The sequence below is a fragment of the Eleutherodactylus coqui genome, chromosome 13, assembly GCF_035609145.1.
Source record: "Eleutherodactylus coqui strain aEleCoq1 chromosome 13, aEleCoq1.hap1, whole genome shotgun sequence".
Taxonomy (NCBI): Eukaryota; Metazoa; Chordata; class Amphibia; order Anura; family Eleutherodactylidae; genus Eleutherodactylus; species Eleutherodactylus coqui.
This window is the reverse complement of record NC_089849.1, coordinates 10,151,919-10,172,751: the sequence shown is the minus strand read 5'-3', so window position 1 is coordinate 10,172,751 and position 20,833 is coordinate 10,151,919. Positions and strand designations below refer to the sequence as shown.

The 20,833-nt window shown below is 38.2% G+C and overlaps 1 protein-coding gene across 1 annotated transcript in view; it reads left to right on the top strand.

The window, feature by feature from the left end:
- PMEPA1 (prostate transmembrane protein, androgen induced 1) overlaps positions 1–4,286 on the top strand; it is a 47,812-nt gene extending 43,526 nt beyond the window's left edge. The window contains exons 2-4 of the mRNA XM_066588123.1: positions 635–789; positions 2,716–2,769; positions 3,143–4,286. Coding sequence (XP_066444220.1) covers positions 635–789; positions 2,716–2,769; positions 3,143–3,682 — 749 coding nt within the window. The 3' untranslated portion in view covers positions 3,683–4,286. The remainder of the gene's footprint in view (positions 1–634; positions 790–2,715; positions 2,770–3,142) is intronic.
- The last annotated feature ends 16,547 nt before the right edge of the window (positions 4,287–20,833 follow it).

The following is a 20,833-nucleotide window of genomic DNA, read 5'->3' as shown; positions in this document are numbered from 1 at the left end:
GGCCCATATCTAGCCACTGGCTGACATTGAGTCACATGTGTCCACCAGTTTTGTTTGTTAACACTACTCTATAAAGCTCTGCATTGTATGGCTGTTTCTTGGTTAATCATTATACAAGTTATCAAACAGCGGTATCCTTTTTTTTTTTTTTTTTTTTTCTTCTTCGTGCTGTTTGGCAGAACTTCCATGTCTGGGCGCTATAACAAAAAGACAATGGAAATTCACCCTAACCCATTCAGTTACAAGTGGGGGTTAGATCATGGACAGCCAGCGATGCATTGGTTGGGAGGGGAGGCATAACTCTTGGTAGCCTGCCGTGGAACTCTACAAGCAGGAACAAAAGCTGTCCCAGTGACCTTTCCCTTCATCTTAAGAAACCCTGGAGTCCCCTTTTAAGAACATCTGTAAATTTTCCAACTCGGTTTAGGTCAGAATTGTCTTGTTGTCATAGATATGCAGATAATCTGCACTAAGTTTGGTTACCGATTTCATTGGCCTGCATGTCTGTGGTCAACTGGGAAAGCTTTGTAGATCCAAGATTGAACCATGGGTGGAGATGCTTCTTTCTCAATGATCACATCTGCTCAAGCTTCCTTGTAACTTCAGCTAATCATGTCCTCCCTCTTCCTTGCAGCGGAACTGGAATTCGTTCAGATAATCATCATTGTTGTGGTGATGATGGTGATGGTCGTCGTGATCACGTGTCTCCTAAACCACTACAAGCTTTCTGCACGATCCTTCATCCACCGGCACAGTCAGGGCAGGAGGCGGGAGGAGAATTTGTCTTCGGTAAGTCTCAATTTTTCTGGCCCTCATCGGACAGTTTGAGGACTGCGATATTTTGCTGCCATGGTATAGGCAACTAAATTGGCTGCAGATGGTCTATAGAACTATTACAATCTCTTGCTTCAGACCCTCTTTCGATGACCTCATTGGGGGGTCCCTGTACTGGCTCCCATACACCTTTTTTTTTTTTTTGGAAACTTTTAAGCAGTCCAAAAGCTTTGGGCTCATTGTCAAATAGAGCAGCCTATTCTCTGAATTCATGAGGATAGTCACAGCTCATGGACCCCACTAAGGTCAGAAGCTAATGAGAACTTCAGCTTTGTACGCATATACATGCCTGCCCCATATGCTAGTATTCCAAGAGGGTCATGTCTCACAGTTCGGCATTGGCAAACTTCTGGCACCAATGGGTGGCCAACAAGACCATACTTGGAGACATACTTGTAGACAGAGGTTACTTTCTGCCCTTGATCTGCACAGTGTACCGTCTCTCTAAATGAGGTTGGTTTATGATAAAGATCAACTGATTCGCACACACATATTAGTGGGATTACTTGGCTGCCTGATCAGTCTGAGTGCTGGTTGGAGAACGCTATACCAAATGCTAAAAAATACTCCGTGCCTATCAGAGCAACAAAGTACGTTTCCAATTTGTCAAAATATTATTATACCATGTACAAAAATAATTCTTTAAATGTTTCTGTAGATCTGGTGGGCAAAAGGGAGCCTGCCTTCGGCCAAGAGTGGTGTTGAGTGAACCAGAACAGTAAAACAATGTTTTGAGTCAAACTTTGCTGAAAGTTAGGTTCGTTGTGAACCTGAACCTTGGGCACTTTTCTTGGCTGAACCCACTAGAAGGAGAAAACTTTTTTTTTTTTTCTTTCCCCTTCTGTTATACAAGGCTTTATGCCTCTTGGACAATGTTATACGCCAGTTTTAGGACTATTGGTTAAAGGAGATGTCCCGCGCCGAAACGGGTTGTTTTTTTTTTTTAAACCCCCCCCCCCCCGTTCGGCGCGAGACAACCCCGATGCAGGGGTTAAAAAAACCACCCGCACAGCGCTTACCTGAATCCCGGCGGTCCGGTGACTTCAATACTTACCGCTGAAGATGGCCGCCGGGATCCTCTATCTTCGTGGACCGCAGCTCTTCTGTGCGGTCCACTGCCGATTCCAGCCTCCTGATTGGCTGGAATCGGCACGTGACGGGGCGGAGCTACACGGAGCTACACGGAGCCCCATAGAGAACAGCAGAAGACCCGGACTGCGCAAGCGCGGCTAATTTGGCCATCGGAGGCCAAAAATTAGTCGGCACCATGGAGACCAGGACGCTAGCAACGGAGCAGGTAAGTAAAAAACTTTTTATAACTTCTGTATGGCTCATAATTAATGCACAATGTATATTACAAAGTGCATTATTATGGCCATACAGAAGTGTATAACCCCACTTGCTGCCTCGGGACATCTCCTTTAAGTTCTAGTTTGGTTCAAACTAATTCGGACTCAACCAAACTTTTTGCCGAAATTTCACAAACTGGCCTAACCAAATTTTTCTCGAGTTCGCTCAACACTATCCAAAAGTCTTAAGATCATCTCTGTGCCTAATGCAACCTTCAGTGCTTTTGCCAATGGGGCTGACCATCAGTAGACAAAAAAAAATCAAAAACAAATCAATAGGTTGGAGTTGATTTTTTCAAATGTTTCAGAAAGCTGACCCTACCTGTATCAGATGGTCAATAGATTAAGCACTACAAAAACTTATCTTGTGCATTAAAATGTTACAGCACTAAAGTTCCTTATCCTGAACCCCTGATTGGCAAAAGTGGAATTTCCCCCAAGGCCATATTTCGAAAGAAAAAATAAAGTTGAGTAGGACACTCTACTGGGGTCACACACAGATACTCATGATGTTTCTCTTTGTCTGACATAGGAAGGAAGCCTGTGGCCATCGGAGAGCACAGTGTCAGGAAACGGGGTGTCAGAGGTAAGATGGCAAAGCGGAAGTAGTATCGCCAAGCTTGTAGCACTAGTGGGATTCTAGATATGGGGTAACTTGTGGGCTTGAGAGGCTTCAGAGTGCCTTCTACACTAAATGATAACATTGGGCTCTTTAATATTTTTGGATTGCCATTCTAGTATGAGATGTATAGACCAAAGCTAGCTTTATGCTTAAAAGACGTAGTAGGTGTAAAAGAAAAAAAAGTACGTGACCTAAAAAATCTCCATTCATGGTTCAGAATTTACAGATGGAATCTATAAGGATAAGGTATAGGCTTCACTGTATATGTATATTGATTCTATATGGATAAGATCTAAGCATTCCCTATTCACATTGTGTCTTTTACTGCCCCCTACAGCACATTTACACACCAAGACCCTCAGACAGACTCAGCATCCCACCATTCCTCCAGAGAGATCGCTTCAACCGCTTCCAGCCTACCTACCCCTACATCCAGCACGAGATCGACCTCCCACCCACCATCTCGTTATCAGACGGAGAGGAACCACCACCGTACCAAGGACCCTGCACGTTACAGCTCCGCGATCCCGAACAACAGATGGAACTGAATCGAGAGAGTGTGCGGGCACCTCCCAATCGAACCATCTTTGACAGCGACTTAATCGATAGTTCGGTCTACGGAGGACCTTGCCCGCCAAGCAGCAACTCTGGAGTGAGTGCCACCTCTTACGGCAGCAACGGGAGGATGGAAGGGCCGCCTCCAACCTATAGCGAGGTCATAGGTCATTACCCCGGGTCTTCATTTTACCAGCATCAGCAGAACACAGGCACTCCTTCAATATTAGAAAGCAGCAGACTTCACTTGCAAAGCAATGTTCTCGATAGCACAGTTGCACGGAGCAAAGACAAGGACAAACAAAAAGGACAGCCTTTCTAGGATCAAAAGTACTGAATGACAAAAAGTTGAAAACTCCATAAACACTGCACTTCTAAGCTGGCCCGTTTCGTTGTCGGCTGGGGTCGCAATTACCGAGATGGTTGCGTGCCTTTCTGATGACCAACAGATTGCGGGGGCAAAAAAAAAAACTTTTAAAAGAAGACGGGGAGGAGGGAAAGAAGAAAAAAAAAAAGTTAAGCAAGAAAACCCTCCCGGCCTCTTCACCTTCTTCCTGTATAAATATTTAGTTGTTTTGTCTGGTTTGAATGCACAAGCCAAGGAAGCTTGCAATCCTGTTTATATGTTTAGCTGTGTCTTGGATTCCTTTACACAGTTGACCTTAAGAAGTTGACTAGCCTGCGTGAGTGCTTACCTATATACCCCATCACCTTATATCTATATATATAAATGTAATTTTTTTTTTTTTTTTAAGTATTTCACTTAACGTTAAAAGGAGACAAAATCCTGAAATATTTGCACAAAACTTTATTTGTTAAAGACTTGCAATATATAAATCTATATGAGAACTAAGAGAAAAGGAGGAGCGAGGGGAAGTATTTTTGTATTAGAAAAGGGCCTATACATTTTGGGATGTTCGTTCGTCAGAAAAATGGACTTAAAAAATGGGCGGGTGGGGGGGGGGGGGATTTGTTTGAGTGCCAACTTGGAAAGAGTGCTGTTTAAGAAAAAAAAAAAAAGTGAAAAGGAAAAAAAAGGGGGAGGAGTAGAGTTATTTATATAAATGTAAAAATGAAAAAAATTTGCACTATTTTTTGATATGACTATACCAGTCCTTGTGTTAGCAAGCATGTATCATGTCTACCACAAAAAATACAAAGGCTAATGTGCTGCATTGATCAACGATGTTCCAGAAACCCAAATGTAAAACAATTTGCAAAAATGACAGCGCTTGCTTTTTACAGATTTGGATTGTTGGGTAGGAAATTTAAATTTTTTTCCCAAAGTTTTTTTGCAAATGAAGCAGACTGGAAGGGGTTTCCAATGATGGATCGTCTCACCTATGAGCCTATGAAACGCTTTGTGTTTTGGTCCTCTGTCCGGTTAGGTTGTTCTCATTTTTTGAGCCCACACTGATAGGATTTTGTGTCTGATTGATGTACCATGAAGCCATGCCCTTGGGATTGTGTGGGGTATGCTATTGTTCCCTAAGGTCGGGTCAGGTAAGGTAGCCATATTGTAAGAGGGGAAAATATTTCGGACTGCTTGGCCTATTGATTTTAGAAAGTGGAGATCTGATTGGCTGCAATCGATGGGCCTGTCTGCCCCTCTTTTGGTATGCCCTGTTTTTGTACCTGGCCCTCTTGGTGTTTTTGGCAATGCATTAGCCACTCCCTGTTGCCTATTTGCTGAAGCTACACTATGTCCTCTTCCGTTTTTAGTACCCGACGTGTAATTTCTTCTTATCTGACAAAGAAGAGTTCTTTCAATGTTTTTAAGAAATCTGCTAAGAAATTAAAGGGGTTTTCCGGGACCTAAAAAGGTTATACTGCCTTAAAGTAAATAAAAATTAAATGCCCCCTTATCCTGGCAGCTCCCCATCCAGCGCTGCAGCACCGGTGCCTGCCACATGACACCCGGCAGAGACAGCGGATGGTCACATGCAGTTCATTAGGGACGTGATCACTCAGCCACTCGCAGGCTTCAGCCATCATTCTTCTATGGCCACTAAAGCCTGTGACGGGTCACATGCACAATGCATGGCACATGATCGCGTGCCGCTTCTCCTGGGTTCCATGCGGTGGGCACTAGCGCTGCCGTGCTGGACAGGGAGCCGCTGGGATAGGGGAGTATTACATTTGTCTTGATTCTAAGGCTATATAACCTTTTTTACACATTCACAACAGGCGGCACTTTCTGACCCAACCTGCACCGCTTATACATTCCTGTTAGACCAGAAGCCACATTCGGGCCAATTTACTGATCTTAATTGGAAAAAATTAATGATTTAGGAGCTTCTGTTACGCGATTCTGTTTTTTCTTTTCTTTTTTAAAGGTCTTAACAGATTGACAAGAAGCATATCGTTCCTGCACAATGCCAAAGGCTTGGCTCGCTGGCAGCCACTTGGCATTGTGTTTAACGGTGTTATACAGGATTAAGATATGACTGTTTTCTTCTAGAGGTACCGACACACCTGTCCATGGGTTGTCTAGTACTACCGCTCCCCTTCATTAAAGTCAAATGGCTTGAAGCTTTATTAACCATACAAACCCGTGGAGGGATGTGCTTTTGTGGTTTTGTTTTTTTGCAATGTTTTTCTAATTCAGAATCGCCCCTTTTGCTTGTGACCCAACAATACAAGACCCCACTGTAAAAGGTTTCCCAAATATCCTGGAAGTTGTAGGAACTTTTGGCAGTGGCAAGTCTATAGCTCTTTATGGCGGATGTGACTTGGGCAATGGACACTTGGTGGGATGGGACGTGGGAGTCTCTTAGAGTTGGTGTTTTTGTTCTCTTTTTAAACAGGTTGTCCCATTTTGTCTGTTTTGCCCCGGGAAGCAGACAGCTCCGTACATTGCACAGCATAGCCACGGGATATGCCATAAATGTCTATCTCCGGCTCAAGGGTCCACTGACCCGGTCTTGCCTCACCTCTTCACGTACAGCTTTTAGGTTGTTTTTTTTTTGTGCTACCCTGTATCCGTGACTCTAAGAAATTAATGGAATTTACTTAACCTGTGCAGCACAAACCCAGCGACCAGTTGATGGTGGAAGTGATCGGGGTCTCCGATATAACTACCCCTTGTAATTTACAATTTAACATTTTTCAAAAACACTTGAAATTTGTAACAATGTTCTGATTAACAAAAATAATTTCCCCTGTGTTTTTAAAACCAAGAAAAAGGCTTGTATTTCGGTTGAGCATAAAGTCCTGTCTAATGGATCTCGTATCTTCCAAAGCTAGGAATTCAGGGCAACACCGGCAAGTCGAGACAAAATTATGGGGTAAATGCAACTTCACCATTTTCCTAGGGGGTGGAGCGGCAAGCAACCATTATAAAAATAGATCTGACCCCTTAACAGGAGGGGTGGCGGTGGAGCTGAAGGTCGCAATTGGTCTTTTTTTCAGACTACAAAAATTCCTAGAAATCACAAAAACAAATTACAACTTTTTGGAAAAAAAAAAAAATCCCGATTTTGTTCAATTCTTCAGCACTAAAATAATTAAAGTTTAAGACTCTTCAAAAAACTAGGATAGAACCTCAAAAAAAGGTCTACAGATGCTGCGATAAGATACTGGCTATAGTTGGCCTGATCAATGCGGGTTGTCAAAGTGGTTGGAGCCTGTTATACGAAGAACATTTCTGTTGTATTGGGAGTTTTCTTTGTGCTCCGCCCTACCGGACTGCCGATAGGCTTCCCTACCTATTGATACTCCTGCCAATCCCATTGGGTACATACAGATGAGCTAGTACCCACCCCCAGACGACTGATGAAGGGGCTCGCATTTTTTAATTAAATGAAAGCAAAGAGGCGTCTACATTACTTGTCCCACTACTTGTCTTTGGCGTGATACACCAGTCCTTTGGTTCATCCACCCATTTTGCTCATCTAGTAGGAGAGTTCATCTGGATGGCAGCACCTCCTCTATTGACTCTTACCTACCATAAAGCCCTAGTCCTGGGTTTACGCCTGGAAGTCGGACTTTTTTTTGCTATTTGAGTTTGCTCCACCCCTTTTTTTTCTGCCTTTTTATCTGTTAATTGTGGTGACTTTCCAGTGGGGCACGATAAAGTTAAGGAACTTCTTATTGTACAACTTCCAGCCCCCTAGTAGCACAGTAGATGGGGTAGTCAAACCGCTATTAGTTCGCTATGCCACTATCACTACCGAAATGATGTATCTCGCTAGGACACCGCTTAAGCTTTTCACACCAGATTGGAGTCAATGGGTCAAGCACGGCATAAATTAACTCGTCTAACTGCTAATTATAGTGATTAACAGACCTTCCAAGTGAACTGGATCGAGATTTCATCCGAAATCTATATCTCTGTGAGCTCAAAATGACAAGATATTTTTCTTCTCTTTAGCGAAATTGCACTTCAGCCAGAAATGTTAATTAAGACCTTAAAAAGCAAAAAAAATCAACAAACCAGCCCCGCGCACCTCACATGGCCAGCGATGCTTCACAGCTACGTATTAAACACTGTCCCAGCTTACCTCTTACCCCTGAAATCGGGAAGTCTCTACAGACAGATTTTTATATTTTTTATATACAGCTTCTAATAATTTGTAGGAGTTTTTTGTTTTTTTTTTGTTTGTTTCTTAAATTGTAAGAAAAATGATCATTTCCGACCAATGGGGGGCAGAAATGTAATTGTGCAGAATATTTTCCCCTTAAAGGAAAAACTCCAATTCAGAACTTTGCAAGTTTTCCTATTCTGACTTTTCCAAAAAAATTCCAAAAATGGTAAAGGCAAAAAATTATTTACTTTTTTCAATATTTCTTTCAATATCAGAAAAAAAAAAGGTTAACAATTCTGCAACTTTATAAATGCTTCCTCAGACTTGAACAGCTAAAGTGAGTATTTGAAGCTTTTTTTTTTTTTTTTTTTTTTGCTCCACATGACTGGTAAATTCCATTTTGCTTGTCCTTTTGTTGTAGGACTACAAATCCTAGCATGCTCAGCCGGTGGACATCCCTTCCATCTGTTCCTGGTGATGAACAATTTTCTTAAAGGGTTGGGCGATTGTGTGTTTTGTGTATATAAAAAAAGTGTGATTTTTACAAAGCGTGGGTTAAGAAAAACAAAAAGTTTACAAAGTTGGGTTGGTGTTCTTCTACAAACACGCCCGCCATCTTCTGATGTTTTTGGGGGATGGCTAAGCATTGTGGGACAGTGTTCTTCCTGTAGGGGTTTCTCGATTTTTGCACAAGATTTTACGAAAAAAAAAGTCCTTACAAAGTGAACTCAAACCAGCAGCAACCTCGGTGAGTGGACTGAAAATAAAACCAAGAGTAATAAGGCAATAAGTATCGTTTTGGGTTTTCTGTTTTTTTTTTTAAACTATACTGTTTTTTGGTGTTTTTTTTTTTTTTTTTTCCTTTTAACTAGTCCACAAATTATACATTTTTGAAAAATTGGATTTTTTCCCGCCCCAAAGATTTTGAGAGAATCCTATGTTTACAGAGGAAAACAACAACAACAGAAAAACTTTGGGCGCCTGCTGAGGCGATCCTGGCGTCTTTGTATGATACAAGCATCTATAGGTGTTAATTGGGATTTATTTTGGTGTCATGTCGATTTAGTGCCTTACAAACGCCTTCAGTGATGAGGGGTGGTGGCCGGGTTAAACCAAGCCTAGCTGTCTCTTAGGGGGGTATAAGAAGTCTGTTACCCTTCCTTATGTGCAGAGACCCAGGCCCGAGGGGTATTACACTTTCACGATGTCCCCCATCCTTCTCTCTAAATCCTATATATAATGTGCCTCGTTCTGTATGGTGCTTGTTATGCAAAGCATTGGACTGTTCCCAAGGTTCCATAGAAGCCTTGTTTATAATGCACATATCCTATTGCCAGATCGGCTGAAAACTGTGGTAGATTTTGTAAGTCGCAAATTGGAGGTGTTTGATTGCCCCTACTGAGCCAAAAAAAAGTGCATACCGATACCTTGTCCGATTATTTTGTTATACTTTGCTACTGGAGATTATAGTAACTATATACTATGTGTATTGGTCGATATGAAATGGTGATGTCACTAAAGAAATTGCTGAATTATGTAGGAATGATACTGCAGCAGTAAAGCCCAAAAATATCTAAATTCACATTCCAAAAAGACCCATCAATTGCTATTTTTAGATTTGTCAAAGTTTTTAAAAACCCTTAAAAAAAATACTATTTTGTGGCAGGAAGTGGCACAATTCATTCGATTGGGCCATAAAAAGACGTAAAGTTTTCGAACAAGGTTTGTAACAGTATCAGTCCTTTGAAATTCAGCAATGTAAAGTTATCCCCCCTCCCCCCACCTGTGTATTGTAAAGCCGTTGTTAAAGGGACGCCATTTAAAAAGTCTACAGAATTAGCATTTTTAAATATTGCAACAATGTATTTGACTCTGTTTCTATGCTGATGGCGGACCTGCATGGCCAACTCCAGTGGTAGCTGCCCAACAAAGTGTCTTCTAAGCTGGAATTTTTGGTCTTTTTGCCACAAACAGTAGTTTTTATAGGATGGGGTGGGGGGGGGGGGGGATTACACTGCATGTGAGAACTGTCCCAAAAAATGGGATGGGATCCAGTCAAGAAATGCAGGAAAAAAATGTTTGCTTTTTTTCTTCTTTGCTTGTTTGGGATTGGTTGACCTGTATTTCCATATTGTGTCCCTTTTAAGAACCATTTAGACCAAATTCCAGTAATGGGTTCATTATGGTAGCCAATCAGATAGTCTCTTCCGACAGTTGTACTTGCACTAGACCGATCAAAACAAAAATTCCTGTTTGGCTACCATCAGATTGCACAATCTTTTGGAAGGTGGCAATTTAAGACTGAAGTTGTGTTTTGGGGGCTTTTGCCTTTTTTTTGTGTGTGTAAATCTTAAAGTTTTTGTTTTTCATTCCAATGTTAGGTGCACTCTGCCCCCCTCTTGTCCGCAAATTACATAAGTAACACCTGGATCTTTTTAGATTTATGGACCCATCATAAAGAAAATGGGCTCTTTATAGAACTGATGTTTTTGCTGTTGTGGATTACAGATTATCGGAATGGCCCAAGTCCACAATCTATTAATGTGACCTTGAAGGTGAGGCCTGACCCAAGTTTCTGGCCCAAGTCCACAATCTATTAATGTGACCTTGAAGGTGAGGCCTGACCCAAGTTTCTGGCCCAAGTCCACAATCTATTAATGTGACCTTGAAGGTGAGGCCTGACCCAAGTTTCTGGCCCACTCACACGATCTATGAAGATTCAGGCCACAAAATAGCAGCCTAAACCTTTTGCTCAATTCCACAAAAAGTTTTCGATGCCCATAGTATGTGATCATTTTTTTTTTTTTTTTTTTTAGGCAAGAGGAACATTCTTTCTACCCCAAATTTTAGAGAAGTCTACTAAAATGGCAGCATGGTGGACTAAGATGTCTTGATTTTTTTTTTCTCTCCTCTATTATGTATTAGAACAAAAATACCCCCACTTTTTGATATCCTTGCTTAATAAAAAAATATTACAATTGATCCCCTTAAAGTAAGTCGGTGGCTGGATGTTTTCCATAAATAGGAGTGGCATCAGAGCAAAATTTAAGATCCAAATTTTTTTTTTTTGTATTTCTGTTTCATTTGTGGGGTTTTTTTTTCTTGTCTGTTTCTTTTATGTCTTTTTTTGGTTTTTTTTATATACTATCTTTTTTCTTAAACAATGCACAATAAACACCGATGATAAAAGCAGATTTACTAACCTAATGTTTTTTTTGTGTGTGTGAGAAGAGGTAAAACTTGTTTCTTGACATTTTTGTGGCATAAATGATGTTTCTAGAAAAAAAAAAAAAAATGTAAAGTAATTGCACTAAACTCTGTGAAGAAAAAAAAAAAGACGAAACGGACATTTGAAGAAAGATCCCAAGTTATAGGCCCGATTTATGAAGCATTTTGTGTGAAAAACTGGGCAAATTTTGTTTTTACATATTTTTAATATATATATCTATAAATATAAATGTTGAAATGTCCCAAATCCTACATGACAAATATTGCTGTATGATATTATTCGGCTCTGTTAGAGCTACATTGTGTGCTTGTTACTTTTTTTTTATTTTTTCCGGATAATTCCGTGGCATATATGTATGGCGTTCGTATTTTAGGCAGTTTTTCACGAGTTCTGTTTCCGGTCTACTCATGTAAACTACAGCACATTCAATGCAGTACTTGATAAGAAATTCTAAAAAAGTGGAAAAAAAATTGAAAATCCTCTATTCTAATGTTCTTTTGCTGCGGTTTATGGTATATCCAGATGTACTTTGATGCCAATTTCCAAACTGTTTTTGCTTACTGTGTATTAGTAGAAATATGTCATACAGATGGCTGCAATACTTACTATACAATAAAATTTCCTTATATGTTGCCTCCAAAGGTCGTGTGTTTCTTATTTTGATGATGTGCCTTATATGTAGTGTTCTACTGGGAGAGGGCATTGGGGTTCGATCTGGAACCCCCCTGCACTCCAGGAGGAGAGGGGCATACCGGCTGGGATAGAGGAGGCACATCCAGGAGTGTTAGACCCCACCCCTGCGGTGCCACCATTTTAGACCCCACCCCTGCGGTGCCACCATTCTTTCCTCATCCACATTACAGGTTGCGGTGCCACCAGGACCTCGTAGCCTCGGTCTGGTCAGACTGGTTCAGTGGTGGATTGAGTTTAACAGTGAGCTTGAGGGTAGTTACAGTAGCCTAGTGGGCTTGAGGTGGGTGGTGGGGTTGGGGTATTGCAGTAGCCTGGAGGCATGGCTGGTAATTTTCATACTGGCGAGACTCTGACCTAGATGCTGTTAATAGAAGTAACATGAACAAAAAGAACTGCCTAATAACTCCCTTATTCAGGCAGTTAGGAGCCTCGTGTGGCGCAGAGTGTAAGCTATCGTCTACGACCTGAAGGTTGCGGGGGGGGGGGGGGGGCACGCAACGGTTGTGGACGTCGGGGCACTGTATCTCCTCAAAACCGCAAAACTCTAAAACCTATATCAAAACCGCTGCAGTTAATTTCAGGTTGGTCGGAACAAGAGGGCTAAAAGAAGCAGGTGAAAGTAATGGCAGACACAGAAGCGGGTCACATAAGGAGACGGAGCGGGGGTGGGGGGGAGGCAGCTTCTTGATAAAAAACTGACGGAAAATTAAAAAGGTGAAAAGTTTCAGTGGAGAAAAAGAGAGACAGAAATCTTACTGAATAACTTATCAGCCCGATCCCGAATGGCTGCGCAGAGACGTGCGAGCCAGAGAGAAACACTAACTTCATATATGTGTAGGTATAGAATGTGCACACAAAGTAACGGTACTATTCAGGGAGCAGTATTAGAGGATTTTCACTCTTCTACGTAGTTACTAGAGCGCCCCCTTGTTACAGTCCTGGGTATAATAGATGATGGGAGGGATCTCTGTAGTGACCCCTGATATATCTATACATAGTTATTAGAGCGCCCCCTTGTAACAGTCTGGGGTATAATAGATGATGGGAGAGATCTCTGTACTGACCCCTGATATATCTATACATAGTTATTGGAGCGCCCCCTTGTTACAGTCCTGGGTATAATAGATGATGGGAGAGATCTCTGTACTGACCCCTGATATATTATACATAGTTATTAGAGCGCCCCCTTGTTACAGTCCTGGGTATAATACATGATGGGAGGGATCTCTGCACTGACCCCTGATATATTATACATAGTTATTAGAGCACCCCCTTGTTACAGTCCTGGGTATAATACATGATGGGAGGGATCTCTGCACTGACCCCTGATATATTTTACGTAGTTATTAGGTCACCTCTCAGCTATCCTTTATTCTAAACTAAATCCCAAATTTTGATGACCTCTCTGGAAATTGTAGTCCTCCCATTCCATTTGTAACTCTATTTGCCACCTTTGTACCCGCTTACACTTCAATATGTCCTCGAGTACCGGTGCCCAAAACTGTGTAGAGTATTCAAATTGTGGTCTGACCAGTGATTTCTAGAGCGGAAGAACAATGTTGTCGTCATGCGCCCCTAGACCTCTTCTGATACCGCCCCCAATAATGTATGGAGGGTATTAAATGTAGTTATAGTTTTATACATAGGGGCAGTATTATAGTAGTTATATTCTTGTACATAGGGGGCAGTATTATAGTAGTTATATTCTTGTACATAGGAACAGTATTATAGTAGTTATATTCTTGTACATAGGGGGCAGTATTATAGTAGTTATATTCTTGTACATAGGGGGCAGTATTATAGTAGTTATATTCTTGTACATAGGAGGCAGTATTATAGTAGTTATATTCTTGTACATAGGAGGCAGTATTATAGTAGTTATATTCTTGTACATAGGGGGCAGTATTATAGTAGTTATATTCTTGTACATAGGGGGCAGTATTACAGTAGTTATATTCTTGTACATAGGGGGCAGTATTACAGTAGTTATATTCTTGTACATAGGGGGCAGTATTACAGTAGTTATATTCTTGTACACAGGGGGCAGTATTATAGTAGTTATATTCTTGTACATAGGGGGCAGTATTATAGTAGTTATATTCTTGTACATAGGGGGCAGTATTATAGTAGTTATATTCTTGTACATAGGGGGCAGTATTATAGTAGTTATATTCTTGTACATAGGGGGCAGTATTATAGTAGTTGTATTCTTGTACATAGGGGGCAGTATTACAGTAGTTATATTCTTGAACACAAGGGGCAGTATTATAGTAGTTATATTCCTGTACATAGGGGGCAGTATTATAGTAGTTATATTCTTGTACATAGGAAGCAGTATTATAGTCGTTATATTCTTGTACATAGCAGGAAGTGTTATAGTAGTTATATTCTTGTACATAGTGGGCAGTATTATAGTAGTTATATTCCTGTACATAGGGGGCAGTATTATAGTAGTTATATTCCTGTACATAGGGGGCAGTATTATACTAGTTATATTCTTGTACATAGGAAGCAGTATTATAGTCGTTATATTCTTGTACATGGAGGGCAGTATTATAGTAGTTATATTCTTGTACATAGGAGGCAGTATTATAGTAGTTATATTCTTGTACATAGGGGGCAGTATTTTAGTAGTTATATTCTTGTACATAGGGGGCAGTATTATAGTAGTTATATTCTTGTACATAGGGAGCAGTATTATAGTAGTTATATTCTTGTACATAGGGAGCAGTATTATAGTAGTTATATTCTTGTACATAGGAGGCAGTATTATAGTAGTTATATTCTTGTACATAGGGAGCAGTATTATAGTAGTTATATTCTTGTACATAGGGAGCAGTATTTTAGTAGTTATATTCTTGTACATAGGAGCAGTATTATAGTAGTTATATTCTTGTACATAGGGGGCAGTATTATAGTTGTTTTAGTTTTGTACATAGGGAGCAGTATTATAGTAGTTATATTCTTGTACATAGGGGGCAGTATTTTAGTAGTTATATTCTTGTACATAGGGAGCAGTATTATAGTAGTTATATTCTTGTACATAGGGGGCAGTATTATAGTAGTTATATTCTTGTACATAGGGAGCAGTATTATAGTAGTTATATTCTTGTACATAGGAGGCAGTATTATAGTAGTTATATTCTTGTACATAGGGAGCAGTATTATAGTAGTTATATTCTTGTACATAGGGAGCAGTATTTTAGTAGTTATATTCTTGTACATAGGGAGCAGTATTATAGTAGTTATATTCTTGTACATAGGGAGCAGTATTATAGTAGTTATATTCTTGTACATAGGGGGCAGTATTATAGTAGTTATATTCTTGTACATAGGGGGCAGTATTATAGTAGTTATATTCTTGTACATAGGGGGCAGTATTATAGTAGTTATATTCTTGTACATAGGAGGCAGTATTATAGTAGTTATATTCTTGTACATAAGGGCAGTATTATAGTAGTTATATTCTTGTACATAGGGGCACTATTATAGTAGTTATATTCTTGTATATAGGGGGCAGTATTATAGTAGTTATATTCTTGTACATAGGGAGCAGTATTATAGTAGTTATATTCCTGTACATAGGGGGCAGTATTATAGTAGTTATATTCTTGTATATAGGGGGCAGTATTACAGTAGTTATATTCTTGTATATAGGGGGCAGTATTACAGTAGTTATATTCTTGAACACAAGGGGCAGTATTATAGTAGTTATATTCCTGTACATAGGGGGCAGTATTATAGTAGTTATATTCTTGTACATAGGAAGCAGTATTATAGTCGTTATATTCTTGTACATAGGAGGCAGTATTATAGTAGTTATATTCCTGTACATAGGGGGCAGTATTATACTAGTTATATTCTTGTACATAGGAAGCAGTATTATAGTCGTTATATTCTTGTACATGGGGGGCAGTATTATAGTAGTTATATTCTTGTACATAGGAGGCAGTATTATAGTAGTTATATTCTTGTACATAGGGGGCAGTATTTTAGTAGTTATATTCTTGTACATAGGGGGCAGTATTATAGTAGTTATATTCTTGTACATAGGGAGCAGTATTATAGTAGTTATATTCTTGTACATAGGGAGCAGTATTATAGTAGTTATATTCTTGTACATAGGAGGCAGTATTATAGTAGTTATATTCTTGTACATAGGGAGCAGTATTATAGTAGTTATATTCTTGTACATAGGGAGCAGTATTTTAGTAGTTATATTCTTGTACATAGGAGCAGTATTATAGTAGTTATATTCTTGTACATAGGGGGCAGTATTATAGTTGTTTTAGTTTTGTACATAGGGAGCAGTATTATAGTAGTTATATTCTTGTACATAGGGGGCAGTATTTTAGTAGTTATATTCTTGTACATAGGGAGCAGTATTATAGTAGTTATATTCTTGTACATAGGGGGCAGTATTATAGTAGTTATATTCTTGTACATAGGGAGCAGTATTATAGTAGTTATATTCTTGTACATAGGAGGCAGTATTATAGTAGTTATATTCTTGTACATAGGGAGCAGTATTATAGTAGTTATATTCTTGTACATAGGGTGCAGTATTTTAGTAGTTATATTCTTGTACATAGGGAGCAGTATTATAGTAGTTATATTCTTGTACATAGGGAGCAGTATTATAGTAGTTATATTCTTGTACATAGGGGGCAGTATTATAGTAGTTATATTCTTGTACATAGGGGGCAGTATTATAGTAGTTATATTCTTGTACATAGGGGGCAGTATTATAGTAGTTATATTCTTGTACATAGGAGGCAGTATTATAGTAGTTATATTCTTGTACATAAGGGCAGTATTATAGTAGTTATATTCTTGTACATAGGGGCAGTATTATAGTAGTTATATTCTTGTATATAGGGGGCAGTATTATAGTAGTTATATTCTTGTACATAGGGAGCAGTATTATAGTAGTTATATTCTTGTACATAGGAGGCAGTATTATAGTAGTTATATTCTTGTACATAGGGGCAGTATTATAGTAGTTATATTCTTGTACATAGGGGGCAGTATTATAGTAGTTATATTCTTGTACATAAGGGCAGTATTATAGTAGTTATATTCTTGTACATAGGGGGCAGTATTATAGTAGTTATATTCTTGTACATAGGGGGCAGTATTATAGTAGTTATATTCTTGTACATAGGAGCAGTATTATAGTAGTTATATTCTTGTACACAGGGGGGAGTATTATAGTAGCTTTATTCATGTACACAGAAGCAGTATTATTGTAGTTATATTCTTGTACATAGGGGGCAGTATTATAGTAGTTATATTCTTGTACATAGGGAGCAGTATTATAGTAGTTATATTCTTGTACATAGGAGGCAGTATTATAGTAGTTATATTCTTGTACATAGGGGGCAGTATTATAGTAGTTATATTCTTGTACATAAGGGCAGTATTATAGTAGTTATATTCTTGTACATAGGGGGCAGTATTATAGTAGTTATATTCTTGTACATAGGGGGCAGTATTATAGTAGTTATATTCTTGTACATAGGAGCAGTATTATAGTAGTTATATTCTTGTACATAGGGGGGAGTATTATACTAGCTTTATTCATGTACACAGAAGCAGTATTATTGTAGTTATATTCTTGTACATAGGGGGCAGTATTATAGTAGTTATATTCTTGTACATAGGGAGCAGTATTATAGTAGTTATATTCTTGTACATAGGGGGCAGTATTATAGTAGTTATATTCTTGTACATAGGGGGCAGTATTATAGTAGTTATATCCTTGTACATAAGGGCAGTATTATAGTAGTTATATTCTTGTACATAGGGGGCAGTATTATAGTAGTTATATTCTTGTACATAGGAGGCAGTATTATAGTAGTTATATTCTTGTACATAGGAGCAGTATTATAGTAGTTATATTCTTGTACATAGGGGGGAGTATTATAGTAGCTTTATTCATGTACACAGAAGCAGTATTATTGTAGTTATATTCTTGTACATAGGGGGCAGTATTATAGTAGTTATATTCTTGTACATAGGAGGCAGTATTATAGTAGTTATATTCTTGTACATAAGGGCAGTATTATAGTAGTTATATTCTTGTACATAGGGGCACTATTATAGTAGTTATATTCTTGTATATAGGGGGCAGTATTATAGTAGTTATATTCTTGTACATAGGGAGCAGTATTATAGTAGTTATATTCCTGTACATAGGGGGCAGTATTATAGTAGTTATATTCTTGTATATAGGGGGCAGTATTACAGTAGTTATATTCTTGTATATAGGGGGCAGTATTACAGTAGTTATATTCTTGAACACAAGGGGCAGTATTATAGTAGTTATATTCCTGTACATAGGGGGCAGTATTATAGTAGTTATATTCTTGTACATAGGAAGCAGTATTATAGTCGTTATATTCTTGTACATAGGAGGCAGTATTATAGTAGTTATATTATTGTACATAGCAGGAAGTGTTATAGTAGTTATATTCTTGTACATAGTGGGCAGTATTATAGTAGTTATATTCCTGTACATAGGGGGCAGTATTATACTAGTTATATTCTTGTACATAGGAAGCAGTATTATAGTCGTTATATTCTTGTACATGGGGGGCAGTATTATAGTAGTTATATTCTTGTACATAGGAGGCAGTATTATAGTAGTTATATTCTTGTACATAGGGGGCAGTATTTTAGTAGTTATATTCTTGTACATAGGGGGCAGTATTATAGTAGTTATATTCTTGTACATAGGGAGCAGTATTATAGTAGTTATATTCTTGTACATAGGGAGCAGTATTATAGTAGTTATATTCTTGTACATAGGAGGCAGTATTATAGTAGTTATATTCTTGTACATAGGGAGCAGTATTATAGTAGTTATATTCTTGTACATAGGGAGCAGTATTTTAGTAGTTATATTCTTGTACATAGGAGCAGTATTATAGTAGTTATATTCTTGTACATAGGGGGCAGTATTATAGTTGTTTTAGTTTTGTACATAGGGAGCAGTATTATAGTAGTTATATTCTTGTACATAGGGGGCAGTATTTTAGTAGTTATATTCTTGTACATAGGGAGCAGTATTATAGTAGTTATATTCTTGTACATAGGGGGCAGTATTATAGTAGTTATATTCTTGTACATAGGGAGCAGTATTATAGTAGTTATATTCTTGTACATAGGAGGCAGTATTATAGTAGTTATATTCTTGTACATAGGGAGCAGTATTATAGTAGTTATATTCTTGTACATAGGGTGCAGTATTTTAGTAGTTATATTCTTGTACATAGGGAGCAGTATTATAGTAGTTATATTCTTGTACATAGGGAGCAGTATTATAGTAGTTATATTCTTGTACATAGGGGGCAGTATTATAGTAGTTATATTCTTGTACATAGGGGGCAGTATTATAGTAGTTATATTCTTGTACATAGGGGGCAGTATTATAGTAGTTATATTCTTGTACATAGGAGGCAGTATTATAGTAGTTATATTCTTGTACATAAGGGCAGTATTATAGTAGTTATATTCTTGTACATAGGGGCAGTATTATAGTAGTTATATTCTTGTATATAGGGGGCAGTATTATAGTAGTTATATTCTTGTACATAGGGAGCAGTATTATAGTAGTTATATTCTTGTACATAGGAGGCAGTATTATAGTAGTTATATTCTTGTACATAGGGGCAGTATTATAGTAGTTATATTCTTGTACATAGGGGGCAGTATTATAGTAGTTATATTCTTGTACATAAGGGCAGTATTATAGTAGTTATATTCTTGTACATAGGGGGCAGTATTATAGTAGTTATATTCTTGTACATAGGGGGCAGTATTATAGTAGTTATATTCTTGTACATAGGAGCAGTATTATAGTAGTTATATTCTTGTACACAGGGGGGAGTATTATAGTAGCTTTATTCATGTACACAGAAGCAGTATTATTGTAGTTATATTCTTGTACATAGGGGGCAGTATTATAGTAGTTATATTCTTGTACATAGGGAGCAGTATTATAGTAGTTATATTCTTGTACATAGGAGGCAGTATTATAGTAGTTATATTCTTGTACATAGGGGGCAGTATTATAGTAGTTATATTCTTGTACATAAGGGCAGTATTATAGTAGTTATATTCTTGTACATAGGGGGCAGTATTATAGTAGTTATATTCTTGTACATAGGGGGCAGTATTATAGTAGTTATATTCTTGTACATAGGAGCAGTATTATAGTAGTTATATTCTTGTACATAGGGGGGAGTATTATACTAGCTTTATTCATGTACACAGAAGCAGTATTATTGTAGTTATATTCTTGTACATAGGGGGCAGTATTATAGTAGTTATATTCTTGTACATAGGGAGCAGTATTATAGTAGTTATATTCTTGTACATAGGGGGCAGTATTATAGTAGTTATATCCTTGTACATAAGGGCAGTATTATAGTAGTTATATTCTTGTACATAGGGGGCAGTATTATAGTAGTTATATTCTTGTACATAGGAGGCAGTATTATAGTAGTTATATTCTTGTACATAGGAGCAGTATTATAGTAGTTATATTCTTGTACATAGGGGGGAGTATTATAGTAGCTTTATTCATGTACACAGAAGCAGTATTATTGTAGTTATATTCTTGTACATAGGGGGCAGTATTATAGTAGTTATATTCTTGTACATAGGGAGCAGTATTATAGTAGTTATATTCTTGTACATAGGAGGCAGTATTATAGTAGTTATATTCTTTTACATAGGGGCAGTGTTATAGTAGTTATATTCTTGTACATAGGGGGCAGTATTATAGTAGTTATATTCTTGTACATAAGGGCAGTATTATAGTAGTTATATTCTTGTACATAAGGAGCAGTATTATAGTAGTTATATTCTTGTACATAGGAGGCAGTATTATAGTAGTTATATTCTTGTACATAGGAGGCAGTATTATAGTAGTTATATTCTTGTACATAGGGGCAGTATTATAGTAGTTATATTCTTGCACATAGGGGGCAGTATTATAGTAGTTATATTCCTGTACATA